The sequence below is a fragment of the Zootoca vivipara genome, chromosome 5 (genome assembly GCF_963506605.1).
Source record: "Zootoca vivipara chromosome 5, rZooViv1.1, whole genome shotgun sequence".
Taxonomy (NCBI): domain Eukaryota; kingdom Metazoa; phylum Chordata; class Lepidosauria; order Squamata; family Lacertidae; genus Zootoca; species Zootoca vivipara.
The window spans coordinates 96,190,798-96,211,614 of NC_083280.1; the positions used below are offsets into that span (position 1 = coordinate 96,190,798).

Sequence of the window (20,817 nt, forward strand, 5' to 3'; positions counted from 1 at the left end):
TCGCTTCTACGCATGCGTAGAAGCGACTTCCGGTGCCGCACCGCTGGTGATCCCTTATTTTTCAATCTGGGAATTGACGGCTATGATCCTTACTACTGTATAGTTTTTCTGTCTGCTTTATTCCGTTTGTTGTCAGCTACAGTGGATATCAAATTTTGGACAGAAATGTGGGGCAATTTTTAAACAGTGACTAAAAGTTTCGAGCTGTAGCCCAGCGTTGCCCAACCTGGTGCCCCTCCAGATGTTGGGCTACAATTCCTGAGCCTGGAGGGCCACCAGCTGCTCTGCAAACAGAACTGAAGGTGGAGCCATGCAGATAACACAGGCGTGGTTTCCAAAGCTTTGGGATGGCAAAGCATAGGGATTGGCATCCTGAGTGGAGCCCTTTTTTACCCTGTTTAAGCGACTGGTTGCCATTCGCTTCTGTGGGAAAAGCTAAGGCACTGGGCTTGTGGGTTCTCTCGGTGAAGGGAGGGAAGCCTGACAGAGAATGTTCAGGTCACAGAGAAAAATGCCTTCTTCTCCGGGAGCACCCACAAGTCCTTCCAACGACCACAATACAATAAAGGTTCCCACCCATCACAGCAAAAAACCAAACAGGCCAGTGGCATATAAATAAGGAAAGCAAACAACCCCGTCCACCATTTTTACATAATCTTCATCGTGAACACAAAACAACCCCCCCCCAGTTATTTAACTGTCGTTTTCATCAACAAACTCTGTTTAAGACCTGGAAGCTTATAAGCCTGCATTAACATGTTGCCTCTTGGTATGCAGCCTCACATTTCTGCTCGATAAATTATGAAATAAACCTAGATTTATGTTACAAGGATTTGAGTTGCTACTGTACAAGACAGTAAAGCCAACAGCGCCACCTTCAGGCTGAGCTACAAAAGGTGCCTCTCTATCTTATGTGTGGCTGCTATTTCAGCCCAGTGCAGCTTCTACGGTAGCAATATTTATTTAAGAAACTAATATCCATATAAGTTCAAAGCAAAAATACAGAAGGACTCTTGTTATCTGACCATAACCAAGATACCTAGCCCAACGCTTGCAATGTGCACAAAATAGCAGCCTGGTCTGCCCAGATAACAACAGCAGCAGCGACAACGTTCGTAGGAATAGTCACATTCAGTAGATATGTGCATTGAAGCCGCTTAGGGAGGGTTGCTGTTTCACTCTTGTTCTTGTCTTTATTGTCTGTTTTGTGTTTTTATCTTGTATCTTTATGCTGTGAACCGCCCTGAGATCTATGGATGAAGTGTGGTATACACAATTAAGAGGTAGGGGTGTGTGTGTGTGTGCGCGCACACACACAGACACAGACACACACACACACACATTATATATACACACACATATATATACAGCATAAAAATACTTTCCTGTGCACTCCATACATTCACTTGGTGGCACTGAGCAGAAAAATATCACTGTTTTTCAAACAGGGGAGGCAAAAAGTAGCATTTGATTTGATATTGTGATTTCATTTTTATATCTTTAATTTGCTTGTAAGATGCCTTGTATGATTTGTAACCCTAAAGGTTAGGTGTATATAGTGATAATAAATAAAAATTAATAAATGATGAAATAAGCCAATGTTTACTGATTATTCCCTTGAGTTCAATAATAAGAGGAGAACTTTTTCCTCACCCACAGTGATGCCATCCATGTAGCGCTTGATGATGTCAAAAGAATCCCGTAGATTTCCTTCGGTGATGTCAAATATGATGTCTGCCTGGTTGCCTGGGTATGCTGGCGTGATGGCACGAAGGAAAATAATCTCTATGGAGAAAGATATGGGAAGTAAGCCAAAAATGGCAATAGAAAAACGTTTAAATCAGTACAGTGCAACCTATTCAGCAATTGCAAATCAGGAAAGTTAAAGCAGAGAAATAAGAAAGCAAGATGATACTTCAGGTTGTCTTATCCTTCATGAGACTTAGGGAAAAGCCTTGCTGGGGGGGGCGGGGGGGGGGAGTTGCATTTGCCAGTGACTTAATACTGCAACAGGAGTACCAAGAACCTGGAATGGCAGGCCCTCATCCTGCAGCCTAGAACCTGCACAGGTGTAGTTACACGTAGGTAGCCGTGTTGGTCTGACGTCGAAACAAAATAAAAAATTTTCCTTCCAGTAGCACCTTAGAGACCAAGTTTGTCATTGGCCATACCAAACTTAGTTGGTCTCTAAGGTGCTACTGGAAGGAATTTTTTTATTCTGCACAGGTGTGTTAGTTAATTCCCTCGCTCCCATCATCTGCAACTCTGCAGAACCATCTTGCCCCGAGGGGAGGGGAGAAAAAGCCATTACAGCCTATTCATTGGCTTTTCAAATTTATTTGACAACTTATGCAACAATTTTTTTCCATTTCATTGATACTTATTTTTGTAATATTATTGTGTAAATCGCTTTTTGAAGCCTGCCTGAAAAGAAGTACAGTGGAACCTCGGTTTACGAACACCTCAGTTTATGAATTTTCGGTTTACGAACGCCGTGGACCCTCTGGAACGGATTAATTCACTTTCCATTACTTTCAATGGGAAAGTTCGCTTCAGTTTATGAACGCTTCAGTTTATGAACAGACTTCCGGAACCAATTACACCCACGCTTCGGGTTAAGTACGCTTCAGGTTGAGTACTCCGCGGACCCGTCTGGAATGGATTAATCCACTTTCCATTACTTTCAATGGGAAAGTTTGCTTCAGTTTATGAACGCTTCAGTTTATGAACAGACTTCCGGAACCAATTGAGTTCATAAACCGAGGTACCACTGTATATTAATACCTGAAGTAAAATAAGGAAGCAATTTAGGCATATGCCCCTTGCTATATGACTGCTGTGTTACGTTCTGGCATCATGGGCATTGGGGGGGGGCCTCTCTGGGGCGCAAATGTAGCAATGGGTCTGGAGGTCCTGGGCTGCCCAGATGACAAGACCCACTCTCACCCTTGCTATGCATTCGGCTCGTAGCAATTCTTTCTGTAGGTGGAGCGTCTGGGATGTTTATACCATAGGCTACTTCTACAGAGTGAGGGAAAGTGTTTACCTTCAGGCCTCGTGAATTCCCTGAATGTGGGCAGTGAAATGACCGTGTGGGAAATGGTGTGAACTGGATCCAACATGCACTTGACGTCATTCGGTCGGCAGGACTTAATGCAGCGAACAGTATCTGTCTTCTCATGCCTGACTCTGAGGGAGAGAAGGGAAAGACAAAGATGGAGCATAAATTCAGTTGTGTTGCATTGCAAGGATCAAACAAGCAAAGTGCAGTGAAGATGGAAATTCTTATTTTTGATCCTGATCTTACTGTGAAACAGTATGCATATGTGTATTTTTCCTAGCCTCTGGGGTCTGATCGATGTTTCAGACACCCATCTTACACTGGACTAATTCTAAAGGCAACTTGGGTAGATGCAACTACCACTGGGTCTGAAAAGCTACAAGTCACAAAAATTGTTTAAATAAATTGCTCTGGACAGATTCTTCACCATGCACCAGAATCCAGCACAGGCTGAGTCCACCATATAGAGCAGCAACACCAGCCCTGGGAGATGACACAAAGCTTTCTTTATTCCCCGTACGCCTATTGGAGCCTGCCAGTGGCAGAATTTTTGAAATCTGAAGTTGGCAACTGCCACCAGTTGGACTAGGGACCCAGGTGGCGCTGTGGGTTAAACCACAGAATCTAGGGCTTGCTGATCAGAAGGCCGGCAGTTCGAATCCCTGCAACGGGGTGAGCTCCCGTTGCTCGGTCCCAGCTCCTGCCACAGGCATATCTGCTTCCAACAATATATTTCAGAATCAGCAGAATTTCATTCTACATTCCCCACCATTTTTGCTTTCCAGCATTATTCTAAATCACAGGAAAAGGGCAAGGGGTGTCTTTTTTTTGTTTCTTCAAGCCTATTCAGAAATATGGTATGGGGGTTCCCAGAAGCATCAGCATTGCACAGTCCCATCACCAAAGTTTGACTACATGGGCAAAGGAAGAGAGGAGATTTGTTTAAAAGCAGTATCATTTGAGCTATTTCAATGAGGATTACTACCCATTGGCGCTGTGGTTAAACCACAGAGCCTAGGGCTTGCCGATCAGAAGGTCGGCAGTTCGAATCCCCACAACGGGGTGAGCTCCCGTTGCTCGGTCCCAGCTCCTGCCAACCTAGCAGTTCGAAAGCACATCAAAGTGCAAGTAGATAAATAGGGACCGCTCTGGCGGGAAGGTAAACGGCGTTTCCGTGCGCTGCTCTGGTTCGCCAGAAGCAGCTTTGTCATGCTGGCCACATGACCCGGAAGCTGTCTGCGGACAAACGCCGGCTCCCTCGGCCTATAGAGCGAAATGAGCGCCACAACCCCAGAGTCGGACACGACTGGACCTGATGGTCAGGAGCCCCTTTACCTTTACCCTTTACCAGTCGGACTGGACAGTTTATGAAGACCTGCAGTTTGGTGAAGACCAAGAGAGAGGGCTTTGCTATGTTCAAGTAATGAGTTTTTGGACTAGGAACTCTTTTGATACTTTATGCTACCGTAACTCCCTGATCCCTTGGGAGAAGGTGAACTATAAAATATAAATAGAATAAAGCTATGTATAGAACTGTCGAATTATGGAACAACAACAAAAATAGACTGAAACCATTTCCCTACTTTTTCTGCTCAGAACGGTTTCAGTGTTTTGGACTTGGCAACAATCATCCCTGGACCAGTGGCAAGATGAGAGTAAGATAGCATTTTGTTATTTATTGAGGCTTAAAAAAAATGGTCATGGCTGAATACCAGCAGGAAGCAATCATTTCTTCAAAGGATCCATAACTAAAGTTTGGGGGAAAGGTTGGAGTTGGAAACCATGTGAAATGAAATTGTGCTTTGACTGGGAAGGGGGGTGCTTCTGAGGTTGCTCTGGGGTTTTAGCTGCCGATTTTATCTAACTCCTTTGTATACAAGTTGAACTCTTTCCAGCTAATGTTGTAGGTAGCGTAAGAAATTAACAACTGAGCAAGTATTAGCAGGGAGCCAAGGAGAATGAATTGGCTGCATGACTAATAGGCAACCATTTCATTTAAATTTCCATTCCCACACCTGCACCATCAGAACAGATCTTTTTTTAAATGTTGCCAGCATTATTAATCCATAAACTAAAGCCAATTTGTCTGAAAAACTACTTAGGGTGGATTCTCATGAACAATTTTAAAACTGAATTCAAGGCACATCCACTCCCACCCCCCAAAACCACCAATGGTTTTCTGCTATATTGAACGAGTTTTGCAGTTCAACACTTGCTCAGATCTGAGCAAGTCAAATCCAGTTTGCCGCCAAAAATAAATAAATCCAGTATAGCTTGAACTGGGTTTGCAAGAAACAAATAGAAGATGGCTGTACCCTCCCCTCCAAGTGTTGTGGAATTACAAAAGCCATTTTAAAGTGACTGCTGGAAAGCCGGAGAGGAGGAGGAGATGCTGCTGCTACCTAGAATTTATTTATTAGTGTGTGTTTTTCTTTTTGTAAATTTACCAAAGAATAAAATAAAACTGGGACTAAGGGGTTTTCTCAGGGGGGTGGAGGATGCGTGCGCTGTGTCCCATTGGTGTAGCTGTGGTGGAAATGCTCTGCGGGGGGAGGGCACAAACAATGGGGGGGTTGAGGAGGGTCAGTGCAGGGGAGTGAGAAATGTCCCTATTTTCATCTGAGGAATCTTGGAGGGTATGCAGCATCAGTAAGTGGAAGAAACCAGGGTTGAGGGGGCCTCATGTGGAGAAGCCATAGCCCAGCCTAGTAAAAGAGTATAGCGTATGAGGCTGCTAACTTTAGCCCTTCCTTTTGGACCAGAAAGGGGAAAAGCTAGGCAACATCAACCCCTGTAAATAGCAGGCAGTCTTCAACCTCTGGGCTGGCCAGGCCTGGTATAAACATGTAAGAATATAAGAGCCTGGCTGCTAGATCAGGCCGATGGCCCATTTAGTCCAGCATCCTGTTCTCGCAGTGGTCAATCCAGATACCTGTGCAAAGCCCATTTGCAATAAAGTGGCACCTCGAGTTACAAATGCCTCGGGTTACAAACTCCGCTAACCTGGAAGGGTTACCTCGAGTTGAGAACTTTGCTCCAGGATGAGAACGGACAGCACAGCAACAGCAAGAGGCCCCATTAGTGAAAGCACGTATCTAGTTAAGAACAGTTTCAGGTTAAGAACGGACCTCCGGAACAAATTAAGTTCATAACTAGAGGTACCACTGTACCTGAATGTCCTCACATGTTCCACACCAATTGGAGGCATCCTGCCTCCAGTGCAGCCACAGATAGGCTTTTCCTCCATGGTTCTGTCTACCTCCCTTTTAAATCTGTGGCAGCATATTCCAGTCCATGCACTGGGGGGGGGGAGGCTCCCTTTGTTTGCCTTGGTAAAGGTAAAGGTAAAGGGACCCCTGACCATTAGGTCCAGTCGTGACCGACTCTGGGGTTGCGCGCTCATCTCGCATTATTGGCCGAGGGAGCCGGCGTACAGCTTCCAGGTCATGTGGCCAGCATGACAAAGCCACTTCTGGCGAACCAGAGCAGCACATGGAAACGCCATTTACCTTCCCGCTGTAGCGGTTCCTATTTATCTACTTGCATTTTGACGTGCTTTCGAACTGCTAGGTTGGCAGGAGCTGGGACCAAGCAACGGGAGCTCACCCCGTCACAGGGATTCGAACCGCTGACCTTCTGATCAGCAAGCCCTAGGCTCAGTGGTTTAACCACAGCGCCACCTGGGTCCCTTGTTTGCCTTGACTTTTCCTATATATTCAGCTTCCTTGGATTACCTGCTATTTTTAGAGAAGGATAAAAAGTTCTCCCCATGTGGATTGCTTAAGAGACTTCTAAGCTGCCTTCCCCACGTGGCATATGGAATGAAAGCATTTTAAAAACCAACTGCAAATTTACAATTAAAATAATAAGGAACCACTTCAACCACTTGGCGCCTCCTTACAGATAAGATGAGATCCAGTTATGCAGATAAGCTGCCTCTTCTACTCCAGCAATGTACAAATGGACCTTGTCCTTCCGCTAAAGGATGGTTCAATCTTGATTTTAATATTTTCTGTTTTGGAACATGGCACATTCCAATATTTTTCTTTCCTGTTCTGAACTTCTGCTTGCTACTTTTTTTGGGGGGGGAGGGGAGTATCTTTTCCATTGAATTTGTTAAATCTTTCAAGCGAGGAATCATGTTTTCATTCTCATCCAGACAGGGCCCCCAATGGTGCTATATAATTATATCTATTTAAATGTTCCAGTTAGATGCAACATAGAATTATCCATCTGATATGATTTAATCTGGACTGCAGTGTGTTTTTAAAGGCAAATAGATTAATACAGGCACTCAATAATATACTAGAATGCATCAGAATTTTGCAAGGCACTGGGCCAAAATCTTGCATTCCTCATTTTGTAGCTCAAATAAGGCTACGTTTAAAGACTTTGAAGCCAATCTAAGCTTTAGTTTTTTGCTACTGGCTTGCTGAGGCCTCGGTACAGTTGACCGTGCAATGAACCTGTAACCACATATCCATGGGCGCATATTGTCCTTGGAGCTAAAGGGCCTGTATTTGCAAAGGACTGTGCAGTCCACAATGAGCTTTGGCCACTTCTGGCTGCCGGACAAGTATGCTAGACATGTTTGCAGATGCATTTATTGCAATCACTAAAAATGTTTATTATGCATACAATTAAAAAAGTAGGCGGAGAGGAATTATTTTGGGTGTGTGAGAGGGGGGGGGAAGGGAGAGAATATTGAGAGTTTGTGAGATGTGGAGCCATGTGCCTGAGGATTATCTGGCATCATACCACATAGGCATCCCATGGAATCCCATAAATATGGTGGGAAGCAAAAGGCAGCGACAGTGAAGCAGAAGCAACACAAGAAGGACGGGGGGGGGAGGCACTGGCAGAGGAAGAGGAGGGCGAGGGGAGCGCACCCCTCCAGCAGCGCAATCCGACCCCGCTTGCTCTCCCACCCCCTGGGTGCTGGAACATGAAGCTCCGCCATTGGGGAGAGGCCAAGCAAGCCCTCTTTTTTCTCCCACCCAAACTCTTTGGCTTGTAATCCTGAGAGAACTCCTGTCTATGATTCACAGCAAAGTGGGAGCTGGAACAGAACAGAAACTGAAGCAGCCAGGCTAGTGCTGAGGCAGCAGTTTGCCTCCCTGGCATGTTTCTGGCTGCTCACGGGATTAGAGGGCAGAGTCTCTGTGATGCACATAAACATGTAATATTTATTTAACAGGATTTATATGCTACTTAATCATCCAAACCTCTAAGCGGTTTACATGAAATATGCGTAAAAATTATCAGTCAACTCATATCCTGAAAACAAGTTGACCTAAAATATTTCAAAATATAGAATTATGAAATAAAATTACACATTAAAATACATGTCAAATTTGCATTCTGGGTAGACTTGCCAAAAAAAAATCTGCCAGGTGCTAGGGAAAAAATACAATGAAGGCACCTGCTTAACATCAATTGGCAGAGAGTTTCAAAGTGGAGGTGCTGCCACACTGAAGGATTAAGTGGAGAATAAACATTATCAGTGGGACCCAGGTGGCGATGTGGTTAAACCACTGAGCCTAGGGCTTGCTGATCAGAAGGTCAGCGGTTCGAATCCCTGTGACGGGGTGAGCTCCCGTTGCTTGGTCCCAGATCCTGCCAACCTAGCAGTTCGAAAGCACGTCAAAATGCAAGTAGATAAATAGGAACCGTTACAGCGGGAAGGTAAACGGCGTTTCCATGTGCTGCTCTGGTTTGCCAGAAGCGGCTTTGTCATGCTGGCCACATGACCTGGAAGCTATACACCGGCTCCCTCGGCCAATAATGCGAGATGAGCGCGCAACCCCAGAGTCGGTCATGACTGGACCTAATGGTCAGGGGTCCCTTTACCTTTACCTTTAAACATTATGTAGCACTTGCGAAGTGGTCGTGACTGCAGACACAAGCAGCTGAGTGCCTATAGTATAGTCTGCTCTCCTCTGAACTGTGGATGCACTTTATAGACTTCATTCTGTTATATTTTCAATACTTTTTAGGACACTTGATAGAACCTTTCTGCTGAACTTGGGCCGAAGTAGTCCTCTTGGTCCACACTGAAGATGTCCAGTTTAATGTATGGTCCTGATTTGGCCCAAGTAACAGAAGTGTTTGAATTTAGCTACATTAAGGTTACCAGATTTTTTCCAATGAATCTGGGGACACTTTTCAACTTCAGTTTTGGCAGGGGATTGATTTGTAAATCTGGGGACTGTCACCGGGAAACGGGTAACCTTGATCTACATGGCTCAGTCAAAGCAGCCTGGAGATACATACAGGATGGGTATTGTTTAACAATAGCGTTTATAACTGAAAGGTTTTAAGGGCAGAATGGTGAAAACTCAAAAACTGCAATCCAGTTTACCCCATTCAAAGAGTATATGTCATTGAACTGCATGATGTTCTCTCTCACTATATAGCTTTGATTTCTTTGGCACATGGGGTATCCTGACTATAGTGCACATAATTTTGTAGGATTTAGCCTGTGGAAATATTGAAAACATCCCCCTTTAAGAATGTGCCAAGAACTTGTGCTCTGTACATCAAACCTCCTTAACAGAATGCCATGCAAATACTACTACAACAAGTCCTAAAACATTAATGGATTTGGGTGCAGACATAAATAGAACAGTGCCAACTCATTAGACATGCTTTGAAGCACTTGCTAGGTGAATGGTTACATTTGATGGGGCATAGCCAGGTGTGCAAGAGGTCCAAGAATTGCCAGTAAGTTAGACACTATGCATAAATGATAAAAAGCTGGCACAAAAGTTCTCTTCTTAAGAAATGTCCAGAATATTCAGGAAAGTTCTCCATCACACCTGTGCCCTGCACGAACCACTTTGATTCCAACAAAGCTTCTGCATAGTTTTCCCCTTATGTTGTGGTCATTATAAAGAGGAAATGATATGTTCTGTTGAAGGTGGATTCCAATCAGATTTTAGCATTTCACCTTAGGCAAAGTCAGCCATAGGATTTAAAGGGGACCTAAAATAATTCAGGAACAGATTTTGACTACTTTGGGAGAGTCACCCAGCACCCTAATAGTCTCTTGTCCAGATCAGGCTCATCAGCTGCCCCCAAGAGTGTGACTGGGGCAACAGAGAAAGCCCAGTTACTTCATACAGGGCAAAAGTCCATGGAAGCCTTTAACACTCCTATATGTGCCATGATGAACTCTGGGTTGCCCTACGGCATTTTAACTATACAGTAGTTCCCACACTTGAATCTTTCTGTGAAAACAAGTCCACTCAATCTAGAAACGACACACACTTCTGAACTTCTCCAGGCCTGCCTTACAGTCGAAGTCAACAACTCATTTTCAACTTAGTAAAGACTGAAAGGTCAGCAATACTGGATTTGCCAACTGACATCCTCCCACCCAGGATGAGACACTCGTAAGGTTTACACACACACACACACACACACACACACACACACACAGAGAGAGAGAGAGAGAGAGAGAGAGAGAGAGAGAGAGAGAGAGAGAGAGAGCACACCATGCCTTAGCTACTCATTCTCCTTTGCCTGTGTCTTGGGAAACTGGCTGAGGAACAGTGTGGCTAAGAGCTCTTTGCCGATGTCTTGGTTGGTGCTGAAGTGGTTCAATACAAGAGAGAATGGTTGCTTTTCCCATGGGTGCCTGGAGAACAGGGGCAAAGTGGGGGGGGGGGGCACGAGAGCTGCCAGGGCAATGGCCCCAGGCACTTCTTTAAGGGGGCACTGTGCATTTGGCTCCTCTTGCCACCCTGCCAGCCCTGTGGCACTTTGCAAGGATGGAATCTGATCTGAATGGCTGCGATCCCAGCCTCCCAAAGAGCTGGTAGGGCAGTGTGAGAAGGATGCAACAGTCATGCACCCTTCAATCCCAGTTTCGCCCTCGCTTTGCCTCGCCCAGTGTGGTGGACTCCATTCACACACACACCCTGCCCTGCCCTGCTCTGCTCTGCCCCCCTGGCACACATGTGCACCACATGTGCCAGAAAACCAGGCTACGCTGCTGGTGGAGAAGAATGAAATAGCTCTTTGCCTGTGGCTTGGCTGTTAGAATCTTCTTTCTTGAAGTTTGAATCCATTGCTCCATGTCCGCTTCTCTGGAGCAGCAGAGTGCAGCAGAATGTTACAGCAGAATGCAGCGAAAGTGCCCCAATAAAAGGGGATATGCAGGCAGTTGGGCACACAGGATCTGAGCCCCACCCCCACCCCCACCCCTGATGCCACCCTAACTGCTTGTTGCCTAGCCCTGTCTTCAGCATCTGTCAGCAAAAGCTGACATATGCAGAGCTCATCTAAATGAGAAGTAAACAGGAAAAGAGGAATGTTAAAAATGCTACGGCAAAATGAGCGGTGACAAATAAAATGCAAATGCACAGCATGCAGGAAGCGATTTACCACTCAAACTTTATTTTTTAAAATGGTAAGAAGGGAACCACAGTCAAAGAGAGAGAGAAAGGGAGGTGGGGAGAGAGAAACTGCAGTGGGTGCCAGCGGCATGCGAGGAATCAAAGCTGTGCAGAGACAAAGATAAACAGCTTGGCTATGAAGGTGCTGACGGTTCCGTGGCGGAATTGCTGCATCTGAATCGTCAGGAGGAGGTCTCTGGGCTCTGTGATCTGCTTCTGCATGGACACTACGTGGCTGTGGCTGCGGCTGCTCACTTTTTTTGTAGTGAAAAAGCCCTCCTCATTCCCGCTGATGATGGAGAGCTGAATTTTATCCCCCGGGACAGCACTGCTGGGGCCCATGCGGAAAATATCAATGGGAACTTGAGTGTTGGTAGGAAAAAAGAGGTGATAAGAAGTTATTCTCAGGGGCAGGCTCTGGCATTCCATATTTTCGTGACAAGGCAAGCGGTCGCAACGACTGCAAGAAAAGTGAAAAGACAAGGGAGGAGGATTAGCAACCATTCCTTAAGGAAGAAAGGAAAGGAAAGCAGAGAAGCCAAGCGTATCTTGACTTGTAACCTACTGACCCATGAAACTAAGGAGGAATCATAGCTCAGTGGCAGAGTTTTACGCGATAGAACTGGCACAGCCTAATAAGCAGGGCAGAGTGAGCCAAGTTCCATTGGCTCCAGGCTAACTTTGAAAATCCCTCATTGCGGTATGCAGAACCCCTCCCATCTCAGAAACTTCACGCAATGTGTTCTGAAGTGGGGTGTTCCATTTTCCTTGGCTGCAGCCCCTTTTCCTTCCTTCCACAGGTAAATCGAGAGTATGACATTCCAGGTATTTGGATACAGGTAGGTAGCCGTGTTGGTCTGACGTAGTCAAAACAAAATAAAAAAATTCCTTCCAGCAGCACCTTAGAGACCAACTAAGCTTGTCATAGGTATGAGCTTTCGTGTGCATGCTTTCTGAAGAAGTGTGCATGCACACAAAAGCTCATACCAATGACAAACTTAGTTGGTCTCTAAGGTGCTGCTGGAAGGATTTTTGTTTGTTTGTTTCAGGTATTTGGAGAAAAGCAAGAAAGCCTTCAATCCGGGAAACCCCCAAAATGGGTGCAGGTCTCCCCACATCTGCAGCAAATATAATATTACATAGTGAAATACCTGGAAGACTGTAGGACGTCTTTTCCTCCCCTTAGAGCAACTGCTGACTAGCCCTACGCACTTAATTCTACTTGCAGGAATCAACCTGGATCTGAGCTGTACCATGTCAGACGTAATTGAATGTCAGCTTCCCAATAAAAAAATAACAAATCAATCTGCACTAAAGCTTAGTGTTAGAGGCTATCTATCATTCCCCCTCACATGCTAGATTCGTATGTGAAGGAATTTCTCTCTTTTTTTTCCAGCATACAGGAACATTCAGTCATGCATTCTGAAGTTGTATGGCCACAAATCCTGTTTGCCACTCCAATGGGAATCAGGCCATAGAATGAAAGAGAGAGGGGGCTTTCTTCCAGGTCAAATGGTGGAGTGCTTATGGAGGCCTAAGATTGGGCGATATTTTTGGGAAAATAAAACTGCCTTGACAGCATTGCGAGAACATGATGCAATTTTTTAAAACACAACTTAAAAATGTATAGCTTATGGGGCAGTTCCTGACTGCCTCCCTCTCCCCCCCCCCCATACACCTAGTGATTAACTCCCAGAGTAATGGGTAAAAAGGTAAAGGTAAAGGGCCCCTGACCATCAGGTCCAGTCGTGTCCGACTCTGGGGTTGCGGCGCTCAACTCACTCTATAGGCCGAGGGAGCCGGCGTTTGTCCGCAGACAGCTTCCGGGTCATGTGGCCAGCATGACAAAGCTGCTTCTGGCGAACCAGAGCAGCGTACGGAAACGCCGTTTACCTTCCCGCCAGAGCGGTCCCTATTTATCTACTTGCACTTTGATGTGCTTTCGAACTGCTAGGTTGGCAGGAGCTGGGACCGAGCAACGGGAGCTCACCCCGTTGTGGGGATTCGAACTGCCGACCTTCTGATCGGCAAGCCCTGGGCTCTGTGGTTTAACCACAGCGCCAATGGGTAGTAATCCTCATTGAAATAGCTCAAATGATACTGCTTTTAAACAAATCTCCTCTCTTCCTTTGCCCATGTAGTCAAACTTTGGTGATGGGACTGTGCAATGCTGATGCTTCTGGGAACCCCCATACCATATTTCTGAATAGGCTTGAAGAAACAAAAAAAAGACACCCCTTGCCCTTTTCCTGTGATTTAGAATAATGCTGGAAAGCAAAAATGGTGGGGAATGTAGAATGAAATTCTGCTGATTCTGAAATATATTGTTGGAAGCAGATATGCCTGTGGCAAATTAGAATTGTTTAGAAATCATCAATCTCCTTATCTTATTGTTTGGGACCCCATATAGTCACCACACACTTCATTGTGTGTTTACTTAAATGTGTGCTAATGATTCCATCCTGTAGCCACAAAGGGATCTGGCGGATACTGCTGGTTTCAAAGACCAAAGTTCAGGCATAGGTCGTCCACCAAGCAGCTAGCACTGAAAGACCAATCTGGCCTCTGGACTCAGTTGCCAACTGTTCTGACTTGCAGGGGCAGAGGTAAAGTATGCCGTGGGGACATGTAACCTCAATACTGGGGGGCACAGCATACTAAAGCTACGGTACTAAAGTGAGTCCAAACCCACAACATTCTCCAAGGAATCTGCCTAGCTCTAGCATGCCTCTATTCTATGGGCTGTCTGTAGATGTCCCTGTAGATGTTTTCCAAGAGGGAGAAACAAATGCTGAGCTAAAAAGGCAGGATAGGATTTCATGCATCACAATAGTTCTAAAGAGCTCTTTTGCACTATTTCAGCACTGTGTTGTAGTGTTAGCCACAGAAACCTGAAAAATAAATGTTGGTGCAAAAGAAATACTCTTGGGTTTCATTTCTGATCATTTAGTTTACCATTTGGGGTTGGATTATTTATATATATATATATATATATATATATATATATATATATATATATATATACACACACACACACACACACACACACACACACACACACACACTCCCCCCCCCTGCAATCAATGATTATACTTGGCTTGATTCCAAGCCACAGAGCATGAATGTTTTTTTAAAAAAAATGTTAAATATTGGGTCATTTATAAAGAACAAAAATTAACCCAAAATGCCAAATTCCTTGCTCTTTAGAGAGAGCACAAATTTAGCTCTGTTGAAGTTTATTGTTTGTGAGCCGTGTCAGTGTTTGAATGGCAGACCACTGAGAGTCTGATGTATCAAGTACCTTGAAGTCTTATGAGGAACATAAAATAGTATGAAATAAATGAAATGAAATAGTATAAAAGGTAAGGTAAAGATAAAAGAGCCCTGGATGGTTAAGTCCAGTCAAAGGCAACTATGGGGTTGCGGCGCACATCTCGCTTTCAGGCTGGGAGAGCCGGTGTTTGTCCGCAGACAGTTTTTCCAGGTCATGTGGCCAGCAGGACTAAACTGCTTCTGGTGCAACTGAACACCGTGATTGAAACCAGAGCGCACAGAAACGCTGTTTACCTTCCCATCAGAGCTGTACCTTCTTATCTACTTGCACTGGTGTGCTTTCGAACTGCTAGGTTGGCAGGAGCTGGGACTGAGCAACGGGAGCTCACCCTGTCGTGGGGATTCAAACCATCAACGTTCCGATTGGCAAGCCCAAGAGGCCCAGTGGTTTAGACCAGTGCTCCCCAACCTTTTTATTGCCACGGACCAGTCAACGTTTGATAATTTTACTGCGGCCCGCTGAGGGGGGGACATTGATTGTTTATATTTTATTTAGATTGTTTTGATTTAATAGTTTTGATTTAATTATATTTAGTGTTCCTTGGGCGGCCTGGTACCAATTGATCCAGTACCGGTCCGTGGCCCGGGGGTTGAGGACCACTGGTTTAGACCACAGCGCCAATGTCACCTTTAGATAAACTTACCTCATTTGTCTCTCTACAACCACAGTAAACAGAAATGGCAGGCAAGTTCCACAAATTTTCCACACCCACCCACCCAAACCCCCACATGCTACTCCTGACATTTTAGGTGGTGCAAATGGAAGCAAATGTGTTAGTGTTGCTGCCCCCTGCTCCAGTCACATGCACACATCAAGGGCTGCCCTCCTTTGTGTCAGGCATTGCTACAGCATTTTGTAATGGGCCTCTCAGCACCCCTGACGTACTGCCGTTCTCAGTGTCTTTTGCCGTTCTCAGTGTCTTTCTTATCTCAAACCGAATGCCTCCTTCCCCTCAACCATGACATGACTTGGCCAATCAGATTGAGGTATGTGATTAAGGCGCCAGCTCCTGGGGGCAGAGCCCTTTGGGGTCCCCCAAATATTTTGCTGAGGCGAAGCACAGAGCTGAGCAGAGTGTGGCTTCAGTGGCCAGCTCCCCCCCCCTACTGTGGAGGGGAAGGAGGGTCAAAGCAGCCTCCCCCCAGTGGGGGCTCCAAGAGGCAGAGGAGGAGGGGCTGGCGGAGGAGGAGGAGCCGCTGGCCATTGAAGCCACGCAGCCTCTCCATTCAGCTCCTCAGGCTTGTCCTGATGTCACACACACGACATTGCCCCCAATTGTCCTCGCCAGCTGGTGTCTCTGCTCTGAGGGCATCTGAAGCTAATACGGAGCATAGGCACTCTGCCCGGACACTGAGGTCCAGCACTGAGGTCCAGTTGCGTGAAGCAAAGTTGCAGGGAACTAGGCAGAGGGCCTTCTCGGTGGTGGCGCCTGCCCTGTGGAATGCCCTCCCATCAGATGTCAAAGAGGAAAACAACTACCAGACTTTTAGAAGACATCTGAAGGCAGCCCTGTTCAGGGAGGCTTTTAATGTTTAATAGATTACTGTGTTTTATTTTTCTGTTGGAAGCCGCCCAGAGTGGCTGGGGAAACCCAGCCAGATGGGCGGGGTATAAATAAAATTATTATTATTATTATTATTATTATTATTATTATTATTATTATTAGGCAAAGCCTATGAAATTCAGGTGGGAGAGGTGGTAAATAGCGGAGCTCCACTGAAAGCCCTGCCGGCTTGCATTGGCCAGGGTGGAAGATTAGAACATGTGCTTGCATTGCTTTCACTATGCCAGCTCCAGGTTGGCTTAGGTGATAGGCATATGGATCAGACCCCTCAGGGGACTTTGGATCCAGTGGATCAGGGCTTTGTGCTGTGCAGTAACTTTCTAGTTGTTTGATTGACACTGGGCATTCTACTTCAACTCGTTGTCTCTTCCATGCAGCCAGGGTGCTTCACGCCTTCGCTACAAGGAAATGCACCATACAACTGACAGAGTCAATTGAATAAATCTGAGTGCATTCTATACATATCCAGTCCCAGGGTTTTCCTACCGGGCAAGAAATGAAGGGTTTGTGTATCTCTCTCATGCCTTGCTTACTTTAAACTCTCCCAATAACCATAATTGTTAACCTTTTCTTAGCAAACAGCTTTTGAATTAAATGTTTAGAAGCAGGCAGCTACAATCAGACAAGTACATTACATTGGCAAAAGCTTACTTTGGCGGGTATAACAGATGGACCACATATGTCATCTTCATATCCATTGTTTCTCATGCCAGTCCATGTCCCAGGATTGCAATTTTATCTCAGTTTAAGGAGCATGTTGTTAAGCTACAGAATTCACAGCCACGACAGAAGTGTCATTCATCAATGGGTACATAAAGGGAGGCTGCTCATTGCGTGGCTTAATTGTCAAGTTTTGTACTAGCACTGTTGTAGAAGTCGTAATTTAAGATCCATCAATACCTTTGCTACAGAAGCTAAAACACTTTTACATTGTCTATTGGAAAACCCAATTCTTTATTCCAAACATTTCTAAAAATCTTCATATCAAACTTATTTGTTAGTAACAAATTTCTATTCCAGCGATCACTGTTTTTTAGTTTCAAAAAGTTTGTTCCATTGTTCAAATATCTCTGGTGTCTCAAAAGCTGAGAAAGCCACAAGTCCAAACACGGCTATTACAAGATATTGTAGCTGCGGATATTCCTGTTGGGCTGCATCTGATACATGTAATTTATTTCTTAAAGCAGTATGCATATAGAATTCATCCTCATGTATTTTTCTGAATTATATGCCTATTGTATGGAGGTTAACAATCAGACAATGAAAATGGATTCTACGTGCCCTACCTATGGCCCAATAAGATGGTATATCATTTTGATGAGGACTGTGCCATGTGGGTGTTGTGCAAAATTTGCCATGTATGAGCAGATAAACTGCCATGTAGACGTGCCTGGAAGAATAGCAATGCGATCCCCTTATCTAAAGGACTGACAACATGACAATACTCACAACATATGAACAGATTGCTTATGCAGTGGTACCTCGGGTTACCCACACTTTGGGTTACAAACTCCGCTAACCCAGAACTAGTACCCCAGGTTAAGAACTTTACCTCAGGATGAGAAGAGAAATCATGTGGCGGTGGCGGCGCGGCAGCAGGAGGCTCCATTAGCTAAAGTGGAACCTCAAGTTAAGAACAGTTTCAGGTTAAGAACGGACCTCTGGAACAAATTAAGTTCTTTACCAGAGGTACCACTGTAGTTGCAGACGTCGTTTGGATGAATATATTGGTATTTGGAATGAGTTTATACAAAATACAGTAGGTTATTAATAATCATATATGTGTTAGGACAATAACATTACTTATATATCTATATAATTATGTAAAGGTAAAGGTAAAGGGGACCCCTGACCGTTAGGTCCAGTCACGGAAGACTTTGGGGTTGTGGCGCTCATCTCGCATTATTGGCCGAGGGAGCCGGCCTACAGCTTCCAGGTCATGTGGCCAGCATGACAAAGCCGCTTCTGGCAAACCAGAGCAGCACATGGAAACGCCGTTTACCTTCCCGCTGTAGCGGTTCCTATTTATCTACTTGCATTTTGACGTGCTTTCGAACTGCTAGGTAGGCAGGAGCTGGGACCAAGCAACAGGAGCTCACCCTGTCACAGGGATTCGAACCGCCGACCCTCTGGTCAGCAAGCCCTAGGCTCTGTGGTTTAACCCACAGCGCCACCTGGGTCCCATATAATTATGTATGGAAGTGAAATTGTTTATATTTAGTGTATTACATTATATCTTTTTTTCTTATGTATTTTTATTTTTATTTGCACTTTTTTCTTTTCTTTCTTTCCTCACTTTGATGGTGGTGGGGGTGGCTGGGTACTAGTACAGGCTGCCTAATGAAAGAAAGAAATGTACTTACGTATCTCCAGATTTGCGATAATTTTCTGGGCATTCCAGGGAAAGGCATCGAAAACCACCCTGAATATTAAAGCAGGTCTCATTGTATGAGCAACTATGTGTTTCTGTAACGCACTCATCAATATCTGTAAAAGCAGGAGAGGAGGACAGAAGATGCTTATTGTGGGGGTATAGATTTGGCAATGATGAAGTTTGCTCTGAGGCAGTAAACCTGTGCCTCAGCTGGACTACTTCACACAAGATTGCACAACCCTCCACCTAGAAAGCTAGTCTATCAGAGAGATAGGGCATAAACCTCCATAGACTAGAGTCTGCACCATCAGATGCATGAAAGGCTCTCTTTAGTTGCCAGTTTATAGGTGAGTGTGGAGGGAAAAAGGAAAAGAAATATAAGCAGAGTGGTCAGCAGTCTGAGATTATTCCACAGTGATCATCCACAACAGTAGGGTTGCCCTATGTCATACAGATTTCCACAGACATATGTGGAATACTGTAGCCAGTAGCATTGTTCAGTAGAAAATTGGGGAAATGTCCTGGAAAATCTGGACGTATGGCAGCCTATGTCAACAGTGCCACTTTCCCTTAAAAATAGCTCAAAAACAGCCATTTTTCCCCCTCAACAACTTTGCCAAAGAAAAGCTCAACAACTTTTCTGTCTGGATATGGCAACCCTACACAACAGGGATAATACAAACATCTTAGATTTGTTATGTTATTTAACATTTGTAACCCGCTCCCTCAAAAGAGGGACAGATCTCAAGCTAAACTGCGCCAAGCTTCTCATAGTTATAACAACAGTATTAGTCATACACACACAAAATACCCTGCCAGTTTTGATATACCCTTAAGAAGAAGACATGAAGTTTCTAAATTCAGGAGGCCGGTGAAGAGGCATTTAGAGAATGAACTTTAGGGAATGACTTGTCAAATGTGTTGTTGAATGCATTTGATCAGTAGTTCTTTCTTTTTAACAGAACATGACAAAAGATTTCTGCCTTCTCTAGACCACAAGCAGGGGCTCCTCTTTCTTGTGAATCTCACACTTGCACATCATTATGCTTTAAACCTATCCATTCTTAAGGAAATCAGCCCTGAGTGCTCCCTGGAAGGACAGGTCGTGAAGCTGAGGCTCCAATACTTTGGCCACCTCATGAGAAGAGAAGACTCCCTGGAAAAGACCCTGATGTTTGGAAAGATTGAGGGCACTAGGAGAAGGGGACGACAGAGGACGAGATGGTTGGACAGTGTTCTCGAAGCTACTAACATGAGTTTGACCAAACTGTGGGAGGCAGTGCAAGACAGGAGTGCCTGGCGTGCTATGATCCATGGGGTCACGAAGAGTCGGACACGACTAAACGACAACATGCTTTAAACATACCTTGACAGTTTCGCGCATTGGGGGCCACTTTGTAACCAGAGGAGGGGCAAGTACACTGAAAACTGCCTGGCACATTAATGCATCGATAGGCACAGATATGTCCTCCAGTGGGTAAGGCACATTCATCAATATCTGAAAAGCATATTCACCAATTAGCAAGTACAACAGAGATTGTTTACTGCCTTGCTGCTCAACTCTTACGCCTCTACAGAATGGATGATTTAACGCTAGAGTACACATTACATTTTACCTAGCTAAACGATGGGTAAATTGGATCTTAGACTTCCATGGAAAGAGTCCTGCTCCCCCCCCCTCCCCTCAAAATCCCAAGGTAATCAATTCAGCAAGCTTCAGCAGTTTCTAGGAGAACACTTCTGGAAGAATAGCAAAAACTGGAATTCACTCCCATTACTGGATCCCAAATTCAGGAGAGGGGTGTTCTAGTCTTGTAGTCCTGCGTGCAGGCTTCCCATGGCATCTGCCTAGTAGTCACTATGACAGTAGGACGTTGGACTAGATGGGCCTTTGGCCTGATCCGGCATGACTCTTCCTATGTCCTTAAAAACCTTCAAGTGCCAACATGAGGGAGGGAGGCCTCCACAGAAGACTCCCCTGCCTGAAGCCTTGAGGAGCTGCTGCCAGTCTCACTGGGGTAGATGGACCAATGGTCTTCATTAGAACAGTGCAGCTTCCATGTGTTAATATGAGCCGTGTGCATA

At 45.1% G+C, this 20,817-nt stretch overlaps 1 protein-coding gene across 2 annotated transcripts in view; it reads right to left on the reverse strand.

The window, feature by feature from the left end:
• The window catches only part of FBLN1 (fibulin 1), a 65,714-nt gene that overhangs the window by 15,019 nt on the left and 29,878 nt on the right, over positions 1-20,817 (reverse strand). Inside the window, exons 13-16 of one of the 2 annotated variants that reach the window (XM_035137885.2) lie at positions 20,099-20,230; positions 18,722-18,845; positions 3,047-3,189; positions 1,654-1,785 (exon numbers count right to left, since the gene is read on the reverse strand). In XM_035137885.2, coding sequence (XP_034993776.2) covers positions 1,654-1,785; positions 3,047-3,189; positions 18,722-18,845; positions 20,099-20,230 — 531 coding nt within the window. Of the gene's footprint in view, positions 1-1,653; positions 1,786-3,046; positions 3,190-11,283; positions 11,921-18,721; positions 18,846-20,098; positions 20,231-20,817 lie in introns of those variants that run through there. The other variant, XM_035137886.2, reaches the window with a different exon arrangement.